Raw genomic sequence first — 16690 nt, forward strand, 5'->3', positions numbered from 1 at the left:
AGGCACAGCCCTGCATTCTAAAGTTCAATGTCCATGTCAGAAATTTCCATTCTGATTTTATCCCGTGAACTGCCCTGAGATATAAATCAATAAATAACTGCAGGTACATATTCAATAAATAATATATATACATATAAGCACTCTTTTTCTCTCTCTGGAGCTTTCCTCATGAAAACCTGCTTTTTAAAGCCGAAGTACAACAAATGGCAATTCAGGTTTTCTGTGGATTGCTGCTTGCTCCAATTCAGCTTTAAAGAGTGGGTTTTCACAGGGAAATCTCTGGGGTAAAAAGGCAAAGGCACAGAGATTTAAAATATGGACCATGCCTGGAAAGCGCAGGGGAAAGGTAAGTGTGGATAAGCCCAAGGATAATATTTGATTCTGGATCAGTTACTCTTAATTGCCTTCACTACCCTGCTCTAACTAGTAATTTCACAAACCAGGGTTGTGTAGCAGGAGGTTAGGTAGCCACAGCTGCTCCCACTGGTTCCTCCCTGTTGTCCAGCCCCTTACCTCAGCTGCTGTGCGGCACACCACCTGCTAGCCAGCGGCAGCCTTTGAATCAAGGCATGACTTTAACCTTGCTTACCGTTTGTGGTTTGGAGCCCAGGTCACATGGCATAGCAAGGCAGAGACTCTAGCTTGTTGGTAGCCATGGGGAAAGGAGCACTGCAGGAACTTTTGAATAACATGCTCCAGAAAGCCACTTATTCGTGTTAAACCGTATTTCCAGAATACAATAACGTGCATCGGGAAAGCGGGCTGTAGAGCTGATCAGGCAGCTTTTAAAACTTTGGCTCCATTGCTACATTGTCACACCAGCCTTCCACTCTTTCTTTTATTTGTGAGGGCTGCAGGGTAGGACGAATCCTGCGTGTTGGTATCAGGCTTGAGAAGCGTCTCCAGATTGCAGTGTTCTTGTACTACCCTGTTTGCCTCCGCCTAGGCTACTGAAACGGCTCCAATTCACTGCACTGCTTTAGATGGTAGAATGTTCAGGTCCCCAAAAGGCTGCCTAGGAAAGGCCCCAGTGAATTAATCTCTGCTGCATTTTTTATTTTTATTTTTTTGCAATGACAAATATATGCCTTTTGTTACCAGCAAGCACACTACTTATCTGTGTTTGCACACTGGCTTTGAGCCACTTGGATACTTTTCAATCAGTTGTGCAGTACCTCCTACCTTCACATATTAATAGTTGGGTTAGAAAGGAGAGCCACAGTTTAAGTTTTCTCACACCCAAACCTTCCTATCAAAATGCTGGTCTATACCTTTTTAAAAAAGGTATAGAACAATATCACAGCAACAAAAAAGGAAGTTTTCCACCTTGGTTGCAGGCTACATCACGACGGAGCTGGTTTGTCTTTTCTGTGAAGTTTTTCCTGTCAAAGTGTGTTGGGAATGAACATGCACGCATGAAGGCAAAACCAGCTACACACCAAATGCCATTTCCTAATCTGTTGGGTTTGACTAAGTGATGTAAGAATGCTCCGCTTTCTTCCCAAATACAGCAAGATGCCCTTGACTGAGCCTCTGGCTTTGGGCAGTGGAACAGCTCAGTGAATCTGGAAGGGTCAGCTCTTCCCTGAAGGTTTTAATTAGGGTTGCCTATATGTGACATCTATGTGGGACGTGGGTGGCTCTGTGGTCTAAACCACTGAGTCTAGGGCTTGCCGATCGGAAGGTCGGCAGTTCGAATCCCTGCGACAGGGTGAGCTCCCATTGCTCGGTCCCAGCTCCTGCCAACCTAGCAGCTCCAGAGTATGTCAAAGTGCAAGTAGATAAATAGGTACCGCTCCAGCGGGAAGGTAAACGGCGTTTCCGTGCGCTGCTCTGGTTTCGCCAGAAGCAGCTTAGTCATGCTAGCCACATGACCCAGAAAAACTGCCTGCAGACAAACATCGGCTCCCTTTGCCAGTAAAACCACATGAGCACCGCAACCCCAGAGTCGTTCGTGACTGGACTTAAGCGTCAGGGGTCCTTTGCCTTTATGTGTGATTCATTTCCTTCTTTCTTATATCACCCTGGAACATCTCTTACAGGAATCTCTTGGGCCATTTCCTTGTTCCTCCCTTTAGCTGTTGCTAGTTGGCACTGCTCCGAGACACCTGTTGCGCTGCTCAGGGTGTGGGCAGGTAGCAGAATAGGTAACCAAAGCAGGCTACTTCTCTCACTTATAGGTATGGAATGTGCTGCTCCATGTTGCACTCCCCCAAGCCCTTTCCTGCCGCGTTACCCAAGATTCTGCAATCTGGTAGATTATTACAGTATAATACTGTAATTTATTAGCCTTTACCCTTGGGTTTCGGGGCAGCTTGCAACAATTTACACACGTTAAAAACAGTTTAAACAACTTGCAGTCACAGAAATAAGGTGGGTGCTAAAAGCATACCTTGTAAGTGTCAAAAGCCAGGGTGAAGAGGATCTATACAACCCAAACGCTGAGATATGTGAAGTGGCTCGCAGCTGGGCCTAATATTGGAAACCAAAGAGTGGACAAGGTGCACGGAAAGGGCTGCAGCAAGGGGACTCGCGCCTGTTCCCATCCCTCCTTCCTCCCTCAAGTGTTGCAGATAGCAACAGCTGTGGACTAAGGTTATATGTACATGCAAAACATGGCTTTTGACACTTTAAATGAAGCAGCTCCGGGGTATGGAGAAAGGAGGCTCTGGCAACATTATTCTAAGAATAACTGTGTTGTGGTCAGAGCATGATAGTTTCTGGGAGAACCCAGATTCAAGTCACCTTCAACTATGGAGTTCCATGGGAGGAGAGGCAGGTAGACTGTTTTAAGTTTCCCAGGAATGTAGGAAACTGCCTTATGCCTAGTCAAGACCTTGCTCAGAATTGTCTCCTTGGACTGGAAGCAGTTCTCTAGCATTTCTGTCAGGGGGCATTCCCAGCCCTTCCTGCAGATTCTGGGGATTGATCTGCAACTGAGCTTAACATATTTTTTCCCTTTTTTTACTTGATAGCTGCCAAGCTTAATCCTTCTGTGTTTCCTTGGTTTTGGGGGGGGGAGGGAGGGAGTGTAAGCAAAAAAGAATTCTGCTATCCTATTTCTTTCTGTCTGCCACTTGTCCTAACTTCTTTCCCCCTCCCTGGTGCATATGTTCGCCATGTTATGTTGCTATGCCTACCACCCACTCCCACGTTCTCCTTTCTTGTAGACACCTCTCATTTGGCAGGTGTGCAGTTTGTTTTTTGCTGCACTGAGACTTCTCATGCAGCTGCAGAGACAGGAAGATGCTATTACTGTTAGTTGCTTTGTCTCGCGGTGCCACGTCTGTCCATACTTGTGCTTGCTGCGAGCAGATCGCCTTGTGTGTAACAAAATAGCTGGGCTGGGCTCTGGATGTGAACATCCCCCCCCACTTTCAGAACCTTACCCCTGTAGACATGAAACGTTTGGGGACGAGGTGGGGGCAGGAAATGCATTTTTCTTGTAAGCATCCAAGCGAAAGCTGAGCATTGTGAACGTCAGGAGGCTGATCAGATAATCAAATTGGCATTAAATGGTTTTCGAGTGAAGATGATCCTTGCTTTTAGGCGATGCATGCATGGGTTGTAAACAGTGGCGTAGCGTGGGGGGTGCAGGCCGCACCGGGCGCAACATCTGGGGGTTAGGGTTAGGGGGCGCAAATCCACGGCTTAGGGGGCGCAAATTACTTGCCTTGCCCCGGGTGCTGATAACCCACGCTACGCCACTGGTTGTAAATGGCTATTCTCTCCCCAAAGACACGGAATGCCTCTCAAAATGGTGCTTCTCCGCTACAGTTTGTACTTGCATTAAAATTAGTTTCTTCCCCAGCCCCCAAAACCTGCTGGTACTTTAATTGGGGCACCTTTTTAGCCCTTCAAAATGTTTGTGCATAAAAAAAAGTTAACCTGACGAATGAGCATTGCCTGTACTCATTCTACCTTCTACTGCTTCCAACAGGTCACTGTCTTCTGTTTCCCCTGCTGCTGCTGCTGCTGCCGCCGCTGCCCTTCAGCCCAGCTGCACCATGGATAGATGATCCTGGCCCTGCCTCAGCCATGCTGCAGTTGCGTGGCCGCTACCTGCTGCTCTTCCTAGGGGTACAGCTGGTGGTGATGGCTCTGCTGTACCACGATGGCTACCGCAAGCGTGTTGCCTATTTCCTGGGCATCTTCTACAAGGGGGGCACATTGACTATATTGTCCAGCCTACACAATGTTTCGCTGCCAGGGGACGTCTACGCCAACCTCAGCCTGATTGCCCGGCCCCCTCTGCCCCCAGAGGAACTTCCTTACTGTCCGGAGGCATCTCCTTTCCTTGGTAAGGGCTTCTCTGTTCTTGATCCTGGTTCTGGTTAGGAACTGAGGATTTGGAGTCAGCCCTCAGATTTGAATGGTGTTGGGCTGGCGTGGTTGTTCTGAAATTAAGAGTCACAGAAGCCATAATGTATTGTTTCACTGAACCAGCCAGCCATCTGGAAAGGTTTTGGGTGGCACGTGAAAGGCAGAAATGAGCATGAAACAGTGAAGTAAATTCTGAGCAAGCTTTTGGGTCAATTTTGTCTCTTTGTGTGTAGCGTACTAGTTCTGAGACTAAAGAGTTTAGTGTAATTCAAAAGCTTGCTTCATGTTTACACCGCTCTTTGGCCCTGGGAAAGAAGACACAAATTCTGGAAGAAGAGTACGGCAATAGTGATTTTTAAATAGAAATGCCTAGCGATGAGAGACCCCTGCAAAAAGAGGCTTGAGGATTGTGGGCCCATCGTAGACGTGATCTTGCATTAAGCCGTGAAGTGCTCTGTGAAATGAGAGAAGTGGTTCTCTCTCCTCGACCCATGCCCCCTTTCTTGTCCAGTGTGACTAGTGAAAGCATAGTGATAACTCAGTTCATAGAGCATGAGACTCAATCTCAGAGTCGTGGGTTTGAGCCCCAACTTGGGCCAAAAAAATCCTGCATCGCAGGTGGCTGGACTAGATGACTCACATGGTCCCTTCCAACTCTACAATTCTATGATTCTTTAAGTTTGCAGGGATGACCAGGGATGGAGCAGGTGGAAAGAGAAAAGAACCCTGGAACTGACTAGGAGGCTAATGCTCATTTTAATCTAAAATGAAAATGTTTTGAGGTGTTCGCCTCTTGAGGACTCTGGGTCACGTTGGCTCTTAGCCTGCGGTCTGCTGACTACCTAGGCGGTGGAGATTGTTTGCCTTACCCCTGTCTCTGCTCGCCTGCAGGAGGCCCCATTCGGGTGACTTTCCCCGCAGGGCTGTCTCTGGATGATATTGTGCGGAAGAATCCCCTTGTGACCAAAGGGGGGCGCTACCGTCCGCCCGACTGCGATGCAGTCCACAAAACAGCTGTCATCATCCCCCACCGCAACCGAGAGCAGCACCTCAAGTACCTGCTCTACTACCTGCACCCCTTCCTGCAGCGGCAGCAACTCACCTATGGCATCTACATCATCCATCAGGTGCGTTGCCACAGCCGTGTGTGAGCTGGGCAGGGCAGGAGGTTTGAATTATTATTACAGTGGTACCTCGGGTTACATACGCTTCAGGTTACATACACTTCAGGTTACAGACTCCGCTAACCCAGAAATAGTGCTTCAGGTTAAGAACTTTGCTTCAGGATGAGAACAGAAATCGTGTTCTGGCGGCGCAGCGGCATCAGGCGGCCCCGTTAGCTAAAGTGGTGCTTCAGGTTAAGAACAGTTTCAGGTTAAGTACAGACCTCCGGAATGAATTAAGTACTTAACCCGAGGTACCACTGTATTATTATTATTATTATTAATTTTATTATATATACTCCACCCATCTCGCTGGGTTTCCCCAGCTACTCTGGGCGGCTCCCAACAGAAGAGTCTCCGTGGCAGCTGCCTGTCCCTGCATTAATGTGTGGCCTCTCTCTCTCCTTAGGAGAGGAGGGAATAGAGGCAATAGCTCTATTGTTAATGGAGGAGTGCCCAGTGAAGGCAGGTGGGCAGGCAATGCTTTTTTCAGCACTAGGCCTCAGTAGGGGGCAGTGGGTTGCGCTCTGATTGCTGCAGAGAGGGAAAGCTGTAGTTCCTTCCAAAAAGTGCGGTGAATCATGATTTCTGCTGTGCTGAGTCTGATCTCTGGAGAGGTGGGGAAGAGTCAGGCACAAGGAAAGGAACCCTAGCAAGAGTACTACGGGGTGGGTTGGAGCTGAGACTGGGATTCAGGAGCGGGTAGGGACCAACCAGCACCCAGCGGTTTGAGCTCACCGAATTCCTTGGAAGGGGGAAGAGATAAAGTAAGGAACCTCGGATGTAGATGAATGAGTCCCCACTGGAGCATGCCCTAGCCAAGATAGAAATGGAGTAGGTGGTTCTGGAGGAGCTGTCAAATGCAAGGATGCCAGAAGTCAGCGTGGAGGAAGGATACTATTTTAATGTAGTGCCTAGTGGCGACTGTCCTGGATGTGAGAGTTTAGCACTTTAGGGGAGCTAGTTTACACACACACACACACACACACACACACACACAGAGACAGAGACAGAGACAGAGACAGAGACAGAGACAGAGACAGAGACAGAGACAGAGACAGAGACAGAGACAGAGACAGACAGCTCTGGTGTAAATGCCACCCATCTCTTTCTCAGGCTGAGAACTACACTTTTAACCGGGCCAAACTCTTGAATGTGGGCTTCAAGGAAGCTATGAAAGATGAGGACTGGGACTGTATGTTCTTCCATGATGTGGACCTCATCCCTGAAGATGACCGCAATGTGTATACCTGCGACCGTTTCCCCAAGCACGTGGCTGTTGCCATGGACAAGTTTGGCTACAAGTAAGCTTCTTGGATTTGGGTCTGTTTCCATAGGAATGCTTCTATACTCCTCCCAACACTCTTTCCTTCTTAAAATAGAGATGCCCAGTCTCCCTTCTGAAAACAAAATCACACTGAAAACAACTGCTTTCTCGTGTGTTTCTAGGCTGTTTTCTAGATGCAGATATGGGGAGTGTGCTGGAAGAGTTAGAATGTCAGACTAGAACCAGAGAAACCTGGGTTCAAATATTACCTCAGCCATAAGGCTTACTGACGGGACCTTGAAGCAGTCATCCTCCCTCAGTCTACTTTGCAAGATTGATGTGAGGATAAAGCAGGGGAAGAGTCAAATAATAATAATAATAATAATAATAATAATAATAATAATAATAATAATAATAATATCTTTATTGTCATTGCCCCCTCTGTTTTGAGCTTGGCAGAAGGGCAGCCTTCTTGCGTGCAGCTGCATTACAGGTGGGAGTTGATACAGAAAAGCTTTCTGCATACAGCAGCTCAGCTGTAGGGGAAGGTTGGTGCTAAAGAACTGGAAGCCTAGGCAGGACCAATGTTAGAAGCTCAGATGTACTGTATAAGCCAAATGGCTCCTTAAACCAAGGTTGCAGTCGCCAAAACGGAATGTTTAGTTGCCATTTTGGGACAAGATGGCTCTGACGTCTTATTTTTCAAATGATGGGTTGACTGTGATTATCAGTTTAACATCTGGCTTGTTCAGATGACAACCTTGAGCTAGGTTAAGAACTTTGAGGACTTAAAGAAGACAAGTCATTTTATCCAGGGACAGTCTACATAAATACTGGCTTACTCCTACCCCTTTTTCTTAACGGGGACATGGACCGTTCATAGCTTAAGAATATTCTTCACAACTGTGAGCAGGGCAGTGGGGTGGGGTAAGCGAAGACAAGTGACAACAATTACGTAACTATAATGTTTTTCACCGCTCCTGCTCAGGCTACACAGAAAAAGCATTTTGGTTGCTGACATTCATTCTGACTATGCAGATAAAATATTAACTGATAGAATTGTACAGGATAATGGTATTAGGGTGTGAAAATGGTCAAGATCCAATGATCCCCAGTCATGCACCTCCAGATGCTGGAGGTGTCAGGTGCCATCCTGGTGCCCAGACACCTTCACTTGGTCACAAGTGGCCGATAGCCAGGTGCGAAATGCGCCTGGAACCTGTCTAATTTTGATCACTGGACAGGACCCTGCTCTAGAAATGGTCCTCCTGAAATGCAGTGTACTGCTGCCCTTAAAAACCCTAAAATGATATGCATGCTTCATGCAGTGAAGAGAGTGAGGTCCTCTCTATTAGCTGCCATTTGATTCCTCTTCCAGAACTCTCTCTCAGGTCATTCCATGTGAATTGGTACCTGAATTTATTGCTTTTCCTTTTCCTTCCACATTCCTTTTTCCTTTCATGTTAGATCTATTGGTCTGTAAGCCTGTGGGCAGAACCTGTGCTTGTGAACGTAATATTCGCATAGTAATATTAGATGCCCATATCTCTGTGCCAGCTGAGGTCCTATGTGTTTCCTATAGAGATTCCTATATGCATGGTGGTAGCAGGTGGGCTACATGTAAATAAATGTCCTCTTAAATTCTTGCAGGCTTCCATACAAGTCCTACTTTGGAGGGGTTTCTGCACTCAGTCCAGAACAATACATGAAGATGAATGGCTTTCCCAACAACTATTGGGGTTGGGGCGGTGAAGATGACGACATTGCAGTCAGGTAAAGATGGTCCTTGATGCTAGATAAGGAGGCGGCTCCAGTTCCATCCCTTCAGTATAAAGCCCAGCAGCTTTAGGGGATTGGGCAACTCTATTCACAAAGGTTTAAGGTGGCATGGCTGAGGATGGGACTCTAGGAGTCCTGCCTCTCAAACTTTCCCCCATGGATTGCCCTAGAGTTTGTGTCAGAGCATAGGAAATATTGGCAAGGAGGGATTGGGCAAGCTCTGGTAAGAATCCTGGGTAGGAATCTGTTCTTGCTGTTGCCCAGGGGTGGGGCAAGGGAGAGGAGCCACGAGTGGCATGGTGCAGATTTGAAGGCACTGAAGCACTGCATTGTTTGGGTGTGTAATTGTAGCACTTGTGCCTCTGCTGAAACCCCATGTGCACTCCTGCTAATGCTGCATCGTCAATCATCTTCTCTTAGGGTAGCGCTGAGTGGGATGGTTATCTCTCGCCCATCTACTCAGTATGGCCGCTACCGTATGATCAAGCATGGACACGACAAGGGCAATGAGCAGAACCCTAAGAGGTGAGTAGAGGAGGGGACTACTTGGGGCAGAAATGTGGCCTGAACAATTGCAAATGGACGGCTGTCTTGTAAACTAGGTGGTTAAGTGTGATTGTATGTAGCTACTCTGCATCCTCCTTAATGCACCCTGTCAAATCCTCTGGGCCAGGGTGAATGTCCACCGCAGATAATATGACGGATGAGTAACTCCCAGAGAATAGCCATATTTAGATATTTTGTGCTTGAGGGAGTGAAGCCTCCAGCAGTGGCCAAGCTGGGGTGGAGGCATGGTATGTTCAGTTGTTTTAACGGTTTGCAGTCCAGCTTCTGTGAGAGAAAGGAAGGTTGCCATTATGGCTGACCTGAACACATCACACAAGGGTAAACAAAGAACTGGTAAGAAGTCCTGGGATGTGGAGATTCTAAAGAACTGAGAGCCCAGACAGCTGTTTTTGTTTTTGTGCTGTGATTTTCCCTTAATGCTATTTCTGGTGTGGCAGACCTTACCAACACTCCGTTGTGGTGGTGCAAAATAACCTGGACTGGAAATTTTGTAGCAAAAGAGAACTGGATCGTTGTTTCCAATCCATTTGTAAAACCCAGGCCCCCACCATTACCAACCAGGGCTGTTGGTCCTCACTGCCCACTCTGAGTTGCCATATCACAAGGATAGAGTGAGAGTAGAAACTGTACAATTGGTAGAAATTGCATGTTAGACTCAAAACGTAAAAACCTTATGCACCGTTAGAGCTTTGGCTCAGTCCTCAAACCTTCCTTGCTTGCTAGTTATACACATCCACTCCTGCTTGTAGGCTGTATGTGTAGTCTTGCCGATTTCCTATTTCCTGCTTGGTGTGTTTTTTCAACTTCGTCCGTCTGCCATCTATTATCCTCCAGTCCCTGCTTTTTCAAGCATTCTCCTTCCTTCCTTTTCTCCTCCCCACCTGCCACGAATAGCTGCTCCTGATCTTAAGCTGTGAAGTTTCTTCAGAGCACCCACTTCATCATTGTGAGTGGTTTGTATTTTTCGGCAGGTATAGGCATGGATATTTGCAAATGTTTTTCCGTTATTGACAAACATGACACTGTCCTCCTCGCCTTGTTACAAAACATTGACCACACCCGTACCATTTCATTACTGGAAATCTGTGTAAAAAGAATACGTAAGCTTCTCCTAACCTGCAAATCCAAGGAGCTGCACTTTGGGTGGTGAGGTGGTAGGAGAAGGGCTCCAGTTCTCGCACTTGACTCTGTGAATTTGTCTTACAGATTTAACTTGCTGGCCAAGACGAGGAGAACATGGAAGCAGGATGGCATGAACACACTGGAGTACCAGCTGCTCTCCAAGAAACTCCACCCCCTCTACACAAATATCACTGTCTTCATTGGCACTGAGAAGGGAATGCGCCATGCCATGTGATGCACTAGCCACAGAGTGGCCTGGGGACAGGAGCCCCACCCTGCCACTTCTCTGGGACCAAGGAAACCAAAGAATCCACAGGGAGATGGACAGCCCTGAGCATTGTGGTCATCATGTGCTGACTGTTGTGTCTAGCAAGGTGCTAGGGGTACTGCATACCAGGGACTGGATGGGGACTCCACACAAAGACTTCCTCCCCCTCCCCTGGAGCGTTTCTCTCTTGAGGGCTGGATGCAGTCTGACTTTACAGGACTCCGTTTGTGGGATGCCTTTCATACCTTGGTTGAAGGAGCGGCACGGTAGCTTGAGCAGAAAACCAGGATTGTCCTTTGCAAGTCTGAACCTCTGCAGCTGCTGTGCCATGGTTTGTCTTTCTTATTAAAGTGCAATTTATTTTAAAGCGTGTGGCCAAGTAGCAGTTTCTCTTCTGGAGCGAGCCTAAGAGGGAAGCTGTTAGCAGCCATCTCTCCTGGGCCAGTTGTGCTCTTCGCCAGGAAGGCAAGAGAGGAGCTGTATGAGGGCTAGAGCTGATTGGCAGGTCAACACACTAGCGCTGGGATGGCCCAGGCAGGTAGCAATGAGTTGTGCTGGAAGACATGGTGGGCTTATAGGCGGACTATCAGCAGTGTCTAAGGAGATGTGATAAAATGCCAAGCTAGCTTGTTGCTCGCTCTTGCAAAGGCAGTTATTCTGAAGAGGTCCCTTCTGTTCACCCTCTTCCTGCGCTGCAGAAAGGATTGTAGCTGGATTTCCACCCCCACCCCCTTTCTTGGATGAGTGGATCTCAAGGATCTCTGCTTTTACAGCTGTGTGGGCTCAGCTGGTTCACTGAATTAGTATATGCAAGATAACCCCTTCTGTAATAGTAGTGGTCTCTCCAGAGCAGGTCCTACCTACTGGGATTTGTAGCAGCCACAAACAGCAATAGAGCTGAAATTAGGATTGGAACTTATTTTTAGCTCTTGTGATTTGAAAATGTGTTCACTGTCAGCCTTGGAAGACAGATGAGTTGACCATTCACTATACAGTGGTACCTTGGTTTTCGAACGTAAACCCTTCCGGAAGATGGTTCCAAGTTCTGAAACATTCCAAAAATCGAAACTCAATAGTTGACAGGGTCTTGCACTCAGTGGAAGCCACATTTCCTGTTCATCATCCATGGCGTGTTCGAAAACCAAAGAATTTACAGTTTACAGCGTTCAAGTTCCGAAACATTCGTCAATGGAGATGTTCGAAAACTGAGGTACCACTGTAGTTTGTATTGATTAGACTAGGTGGTGACAATTTTGCTTTGCAATTTCTCAGGTGTTCTTCTTCCACAGCTATCTCCAAACTCTTAAAGAGTTCAGCCAAATCCCTTCAACATCTGAAGGAATCAAGACAATGCAATGAACATGGCTGCAGCCATGCTTTTTCCAAAGGTACCTTAAGTAATCCTCTGAACTGTGGAATCAGCCATGCCAATGCATAAGCTGAAGGAGTTGTGATAAAATGTGCAAGTCTGGCTTGAACCTCTGGAGCAATCGTTTATATGAAAAGGAAGTAAAATGTGCCCTAAAAGAGAACAGTGATATTGCAAAGAAACTAAATGAATTATTTGTATCCATTGTGAAATATGCTGGGCTGATGCCTGATCCTCAGCAGCCTTTTCGAGGGAGGAGTCTGAATAACTGAGACAAATGGCTGTGACAAATAGAAGCCCTAGTGCTTATTATCAGATGGCTGGGTCTGAATCAGATCCATTCCAAAGTTATTAAAGGAACAAGCGTGAAACTGCTGATCTTCTAACAGAGATATGCAACTTATCCCAAAAATCAGTTTCTGTACCAGAGGATTGGAAAGTAACCATATATAGAGAGAGAGTGGTTCAGGTGTGAACCCAGGAAATGAAAAAGCTAGTAAGCTTAATAAAATTCTATCAAGTATATATAGAAGTTACAAACCTTTCTGAAGAAGAATCAGCATGGCTTCTGCAAAGGAAAGTTCTGTCTCACATCTTTTAACTTTAGTCTGTCAACAGGACTGTGGATGGAATGATCCTGGAGGATCTTGGGCCTTTGGACTTTTGGGCAATACCTCACTAAAGCCTGCTGCATAAACTGTTAGTCACAGCATAGAAGGACCTCTAATGGATCGGTAACTGACTAAACAACAGAAAGAAGAGAGCAGGAATAAATGGACAGTTCACAATGAAGGGAAGAAAGAGAAAATATATTGTAGTAGTTTATAAATGAGATGGCCAAACACTAAATTATTCAAGATTATCAAACCCTAAATGGATTAAGAAATTTTTTAAAAAGATCTCCAAATTTGCAAATGAGATTCAATATAATGGGGGCAAAACCACCTAACTTTCGATATACTCTGATGGGGTTTTAGCTAGTGCTGATTAACAAAGATGATCTCAGGATTAGCAATAATTCATTGCTAATGATTATTAGGTAAGAGAATGAGAAGGAAACTGCCAGTGGTAAAAAGCCCTTGGCATAATGACATTAGTTGCTGCTGCTAAAATAATGCTGGATAATAATGGATCCATTGTGTGGCTCAGAATAGGTAGCTTTCTGAGGTCTTGTAAATATTGTTCGCTGTTTCCAGGTGTCCTATCTCAAAAATGATACTGTACATCTGGCAGTAGTACCGGCAAGGATAACTAAAATTATCTCTAAATGAAAGGCTACAGTGGTTGTGGGTGAAAAAAAGGAAGAAATGATTGTTTTTGATGGTTGTAAAATTATGTAGGGTATGGACAAAGTGGTTAAAAAGTTTTTTCTCCTTTTCAGTACTGTAACTCATCACCTGATGAAGGTGGCATAAGATTCAGGACAGATGGAAAGTAATTATAGTACTGTATATTATTTCTTAATGGAATTTACTGCCACAAAATGTGGTGACCTCTAGCTTATTACATGACTTTAAAAGATCTGATAAATCCATGGAATGGTTATATGCAACCCAGGCTCCGAGGCCGTGTCCTATATACAGTGGGAGGGTTGTTTCCTTCCAGAGGCATCTGATTTGCCACTGGCCCCAAGGCCTCCCACTTTTCCCATGAGCAAAGGGCTCCAATACCCTTTGGACACATCACTGATTTGAATAAAAATCTGCATTGTAAAGATGTGTGTTAAGACTGGCAGTTTCAATCTGTTTTCTAGCAATACTCAGGGCCTACATGCTAGTTTCTGAATGAGAGACTGAGTAAGTTGAGGCTTCCACTGTCTACCTTTGGCAATGTGCTGGTAGAACAGGAGTAACACAAAAGTGTCCCAAATTGCAGCAGCAGCAGCAGCAGCAGCTGTGCTGTGCACCTTCCTGTTCTACTTCTTGAAAGCCATCTGTTCTCTTGCTCATGAATAGTGAAATGGTTCACTATTGCGGCAAGAAAGGTTAACATGTAGCGGCTGTACGACAGAGATGGGGAAGCGGTGGGCCCACCAACTGATGTTGGACACAACTCCCATTGACCATGGATGCTGAGACTGCAAAGAGCTAGTGTCCTACAGCATCTGGAGGGCTACAGGTTCCCCAACATTGTGGAACAGACATTTATAGAATAGCCTTCTTAGCCAAGCTCCTTCAACATGTCTGCTGATTCGTATGGTTCCTTTACATGAACTAAGCTTGGACATCTCTCCCATAGCTTTGCTGTTATGCTACCCACATTGCGGACTGGGGGAGGTTGTCATGACTGCAGAGATTTTTAAAATTATTATTATCAACCAGATTCATTCTGCCTTCCTAGAGTGTGGGATATAAATATGAAGGAATAAAGCTGCATGCTGAATGAGTAGTATGAACCCCATGCTACATGAATAGTCCAGCATTCTGCTCCCACCCACCCAAGCAGGACATGAAAACAATAGCTTTGTTTGCATAATTTGTCTAAAGGAAACAGGTGAATGCATTTCAGGGGTAATAGGTATTTGAAGTGACAGGTCTTATTACCCTATTTTCCTTTGAGGGAGGCTGCTACATACAGCCTAAAAGCTGGGCCAGGGTATGTGCAGGAAACTACTTGTTAGGACAATTTGGGCGCAGGGTGAGGTGATACAATTTTAGACTCTCCACTGAATAATGCAAGTGTAACTAAACTATCACATCATTCCCCGCCCCACCCCCAATCTGTTTAATATTTGTGAGCAACTCTGCTGAAATGAGAGCAGAGTCTGACATGTGGCATTCTATTTTACATTGCATATGATTGGAAAAGCCCAGAAGTCCTAAATGAAAACACCAAACTATGAGAGCTCAGAATAGTAGCTCAAATCAAACACATACACTCTAAAATGTCCATCACATTAATTGAAAACAAAGGGATAGTACCGAGGTACAGTTGTGTACCTCGATACTACCCCTTATTCTCTCCTGTATAAATGTTATGCATTTGGTCATTTCCAATAATTTCTTAATTTACAAAGAGGCTGCAGAGGCAGGGATCCATGAATTTTAGCTGTGCAGTTTGTTACCAACTGAACTGTGGCATCATCTGAGACCTAGCCCTCCTGCCATTTTGAAAAGATTGCTCTGCCTCAATTTATTGTGAGGTGCGTTTTAAAAAATAATAGTGGTGACATACAATGAAGGCTTTCCATGTTGCCTGCCAGAATTAAGTTTGTGGGTGATGCCGTGACCATATTTGTGAACCTTTGTACAGTATCCCCAAGCCTCACTAAAGACAGAGATAGAAGTTCTAAAAACACTACCCTACCCTGTTCTTTTAAGCCCCCAATCCTTAAAAACCCTAATTCCCCATTATAGCCAATGGGACATGGGAATCAAAACTGATATTAGTCTGTTAATTTAAATTAAACTTGGGCTTGATCATCTCTGCAGTCAGACAAGCTAGAGACCTCCTTTTGGAGAAGGAAAAAACTGGGATTCTAAAAATGATTGATGTTAAACTGAATACTAGAGTTTTTTTGTCTTCTCTTTTGCATGTGCACAATTGCAACCTGCATACAAGACTTAACAGGCTATAAGATTTAACAGGGGCTTTTAGTCTCAAATCAAGCATTTTTAAAAACAGAAAGAACTGTGCCCAGAGTGGAGTTTACTGTGGAAGAGAGAGAAAAAGAAAAGAATAAAAGCATGTGGTAATCTGGTAATTTATGCCAGAGAATATACTCTAGCCCAGGTGTGGGGAAACTCTGGTCCATCAGGCCTTCTCATTCAGCCCACAAGACTGTTTTGCTCACCTGCCGCCATACATGACATCAGGTGTGAGGCTAAATAGAGACATTGGTAGCAGAAAACACACCGAAACACATACACTTGTGCGTTAGCTGATGCACAGGGAGTTCAATACTGCTTAGGTGTACCAGCTGATTCCCACTGGAAACTGCACAAAGCAGGCCAACTTTGACAGGTGGGCATGACAATCATCAGATGTCAATAAGACACCAGGTGGTTGACAGGTCGGTAGTCCTGTCCCCGTAAGAGTTAGCCCACGGGAAAGTAAAGATTAGCCTACTGCCCCTAAAAGGTTCCTCACCACTGCTGTAGACAGGAGGGATGGGGAACCTGTGACCCTCCAGATGTTGCAATTTATACTGCCTTTCACCCTTGACCATTGGTGGAGCTAGGAGTCCCAACATCACACGGAGGGCCATGGGTTCCCTCTGCCTACCTTTGAGGAAACCAATGTGACAAGTCAGTAGAGAACTGAACAACATGAGAGCATGACCTTGATGTGCACTACTACCAGAACTCTAGCCTAGCTTGAAACCTTTCCCGAGCAAGGCTCCTTGGAGGTACAGAACCCTGGTGTGACAGCAGAAAGAACAACAGCCACTACTTTTTGTAGTAGGCTCAGTTATTCTTTCCAGTTTGGGCATGTACTTCGTAAAGGAGACAAGTTTCAGGTGATAAAGCTATCTGCCTTCATTTTAACTATGAATTCACTCTTAAAAGGCATGAATGGCAGTGTGTAGTGCGGGCAGGGTAGGGGTAAAGAGGCAGCTGGTCTGGCAGGGAGCTAAGAATACAGAACCCTCTGATGATCACTTTTAAGCATTTATGATTTAAATGGGAGCAGATAATTAATGGAATACATTCCCAAGTTGAACAACTGTCTGCAAGTGCTTGTTTGTTCAAGTGTAACAGACTCATTTATTCTACTCAGAATAAAGGCTAGGACCAGCACCAAAAACCTGCAGAACTTCAACTTTGTGGTACTTACGAGCTATTGGATGGCCTTGGTTGAGGTTACTTTGTGTTCAAGCAGCAAGTTCTTCT

General features: G+C 45.6%; 1 protein-coding gene across 3 annotated transcripts in view; it reads left to right on the forward strand.

Annotated features, from left to right (window-relative positions):
* Nucleotides 1-10856, forward strand: part of LOC309345902 (beta-1,4-galactosyltransferase 3-like) — a 37036-nt gene extending 26180 nt beyond the window's left edge. For all 3 annotated transcript variants that reach the window (XM_081869373.1, XM_081869372.1, XM_081869374.1), the window contains 6 exons: nucleotides 3941-4300; nucleotides 5215-5450; nucleotides 6603-6790; nucleotides 8404-8526; nucleotides 8953-9057; nucleotides 10306-10856. In XM_081869373.1, coding sequence (XP_081725499.1) covers nucleotides 4039-4300; nucleotides 5215-5450; nucleotides 6603-6790; nucleotides 8404-8526; nucleotides 8953-9057; nucleotides 10306-10456 — 1065 coding nt within the window. In that variant the 5' untranslated portion in view covers nucleotides 3941-4038 and the 3' untranslated portion in view covers nucleotides 10457-10856. The remainder of the gene's footprint in view (nucleotides 1-3940; nucleotides 4301-5214; nucleotides 5451-6602; nucleotides 6791-8403; nucleotides 8527-8952; nucleotides 9058-10305) is intronic.
* Nucleotides 10857-16690: the final 5834 nt, after the last annotated feature.

This window comes from Podarcis erhardii (genome assembly GCF_964252035.2).
Source record: "Podarcis erhardii genome assembly, chromosome: 7".
In the NCBI taxonomy this organism is placed as follows: domain Eukaryota; kingdom Metazoa; phylum Chordata; class Lepidosauria; order Squamata; family Lacertidae; genus Podarcis; species Podarcis erhardii.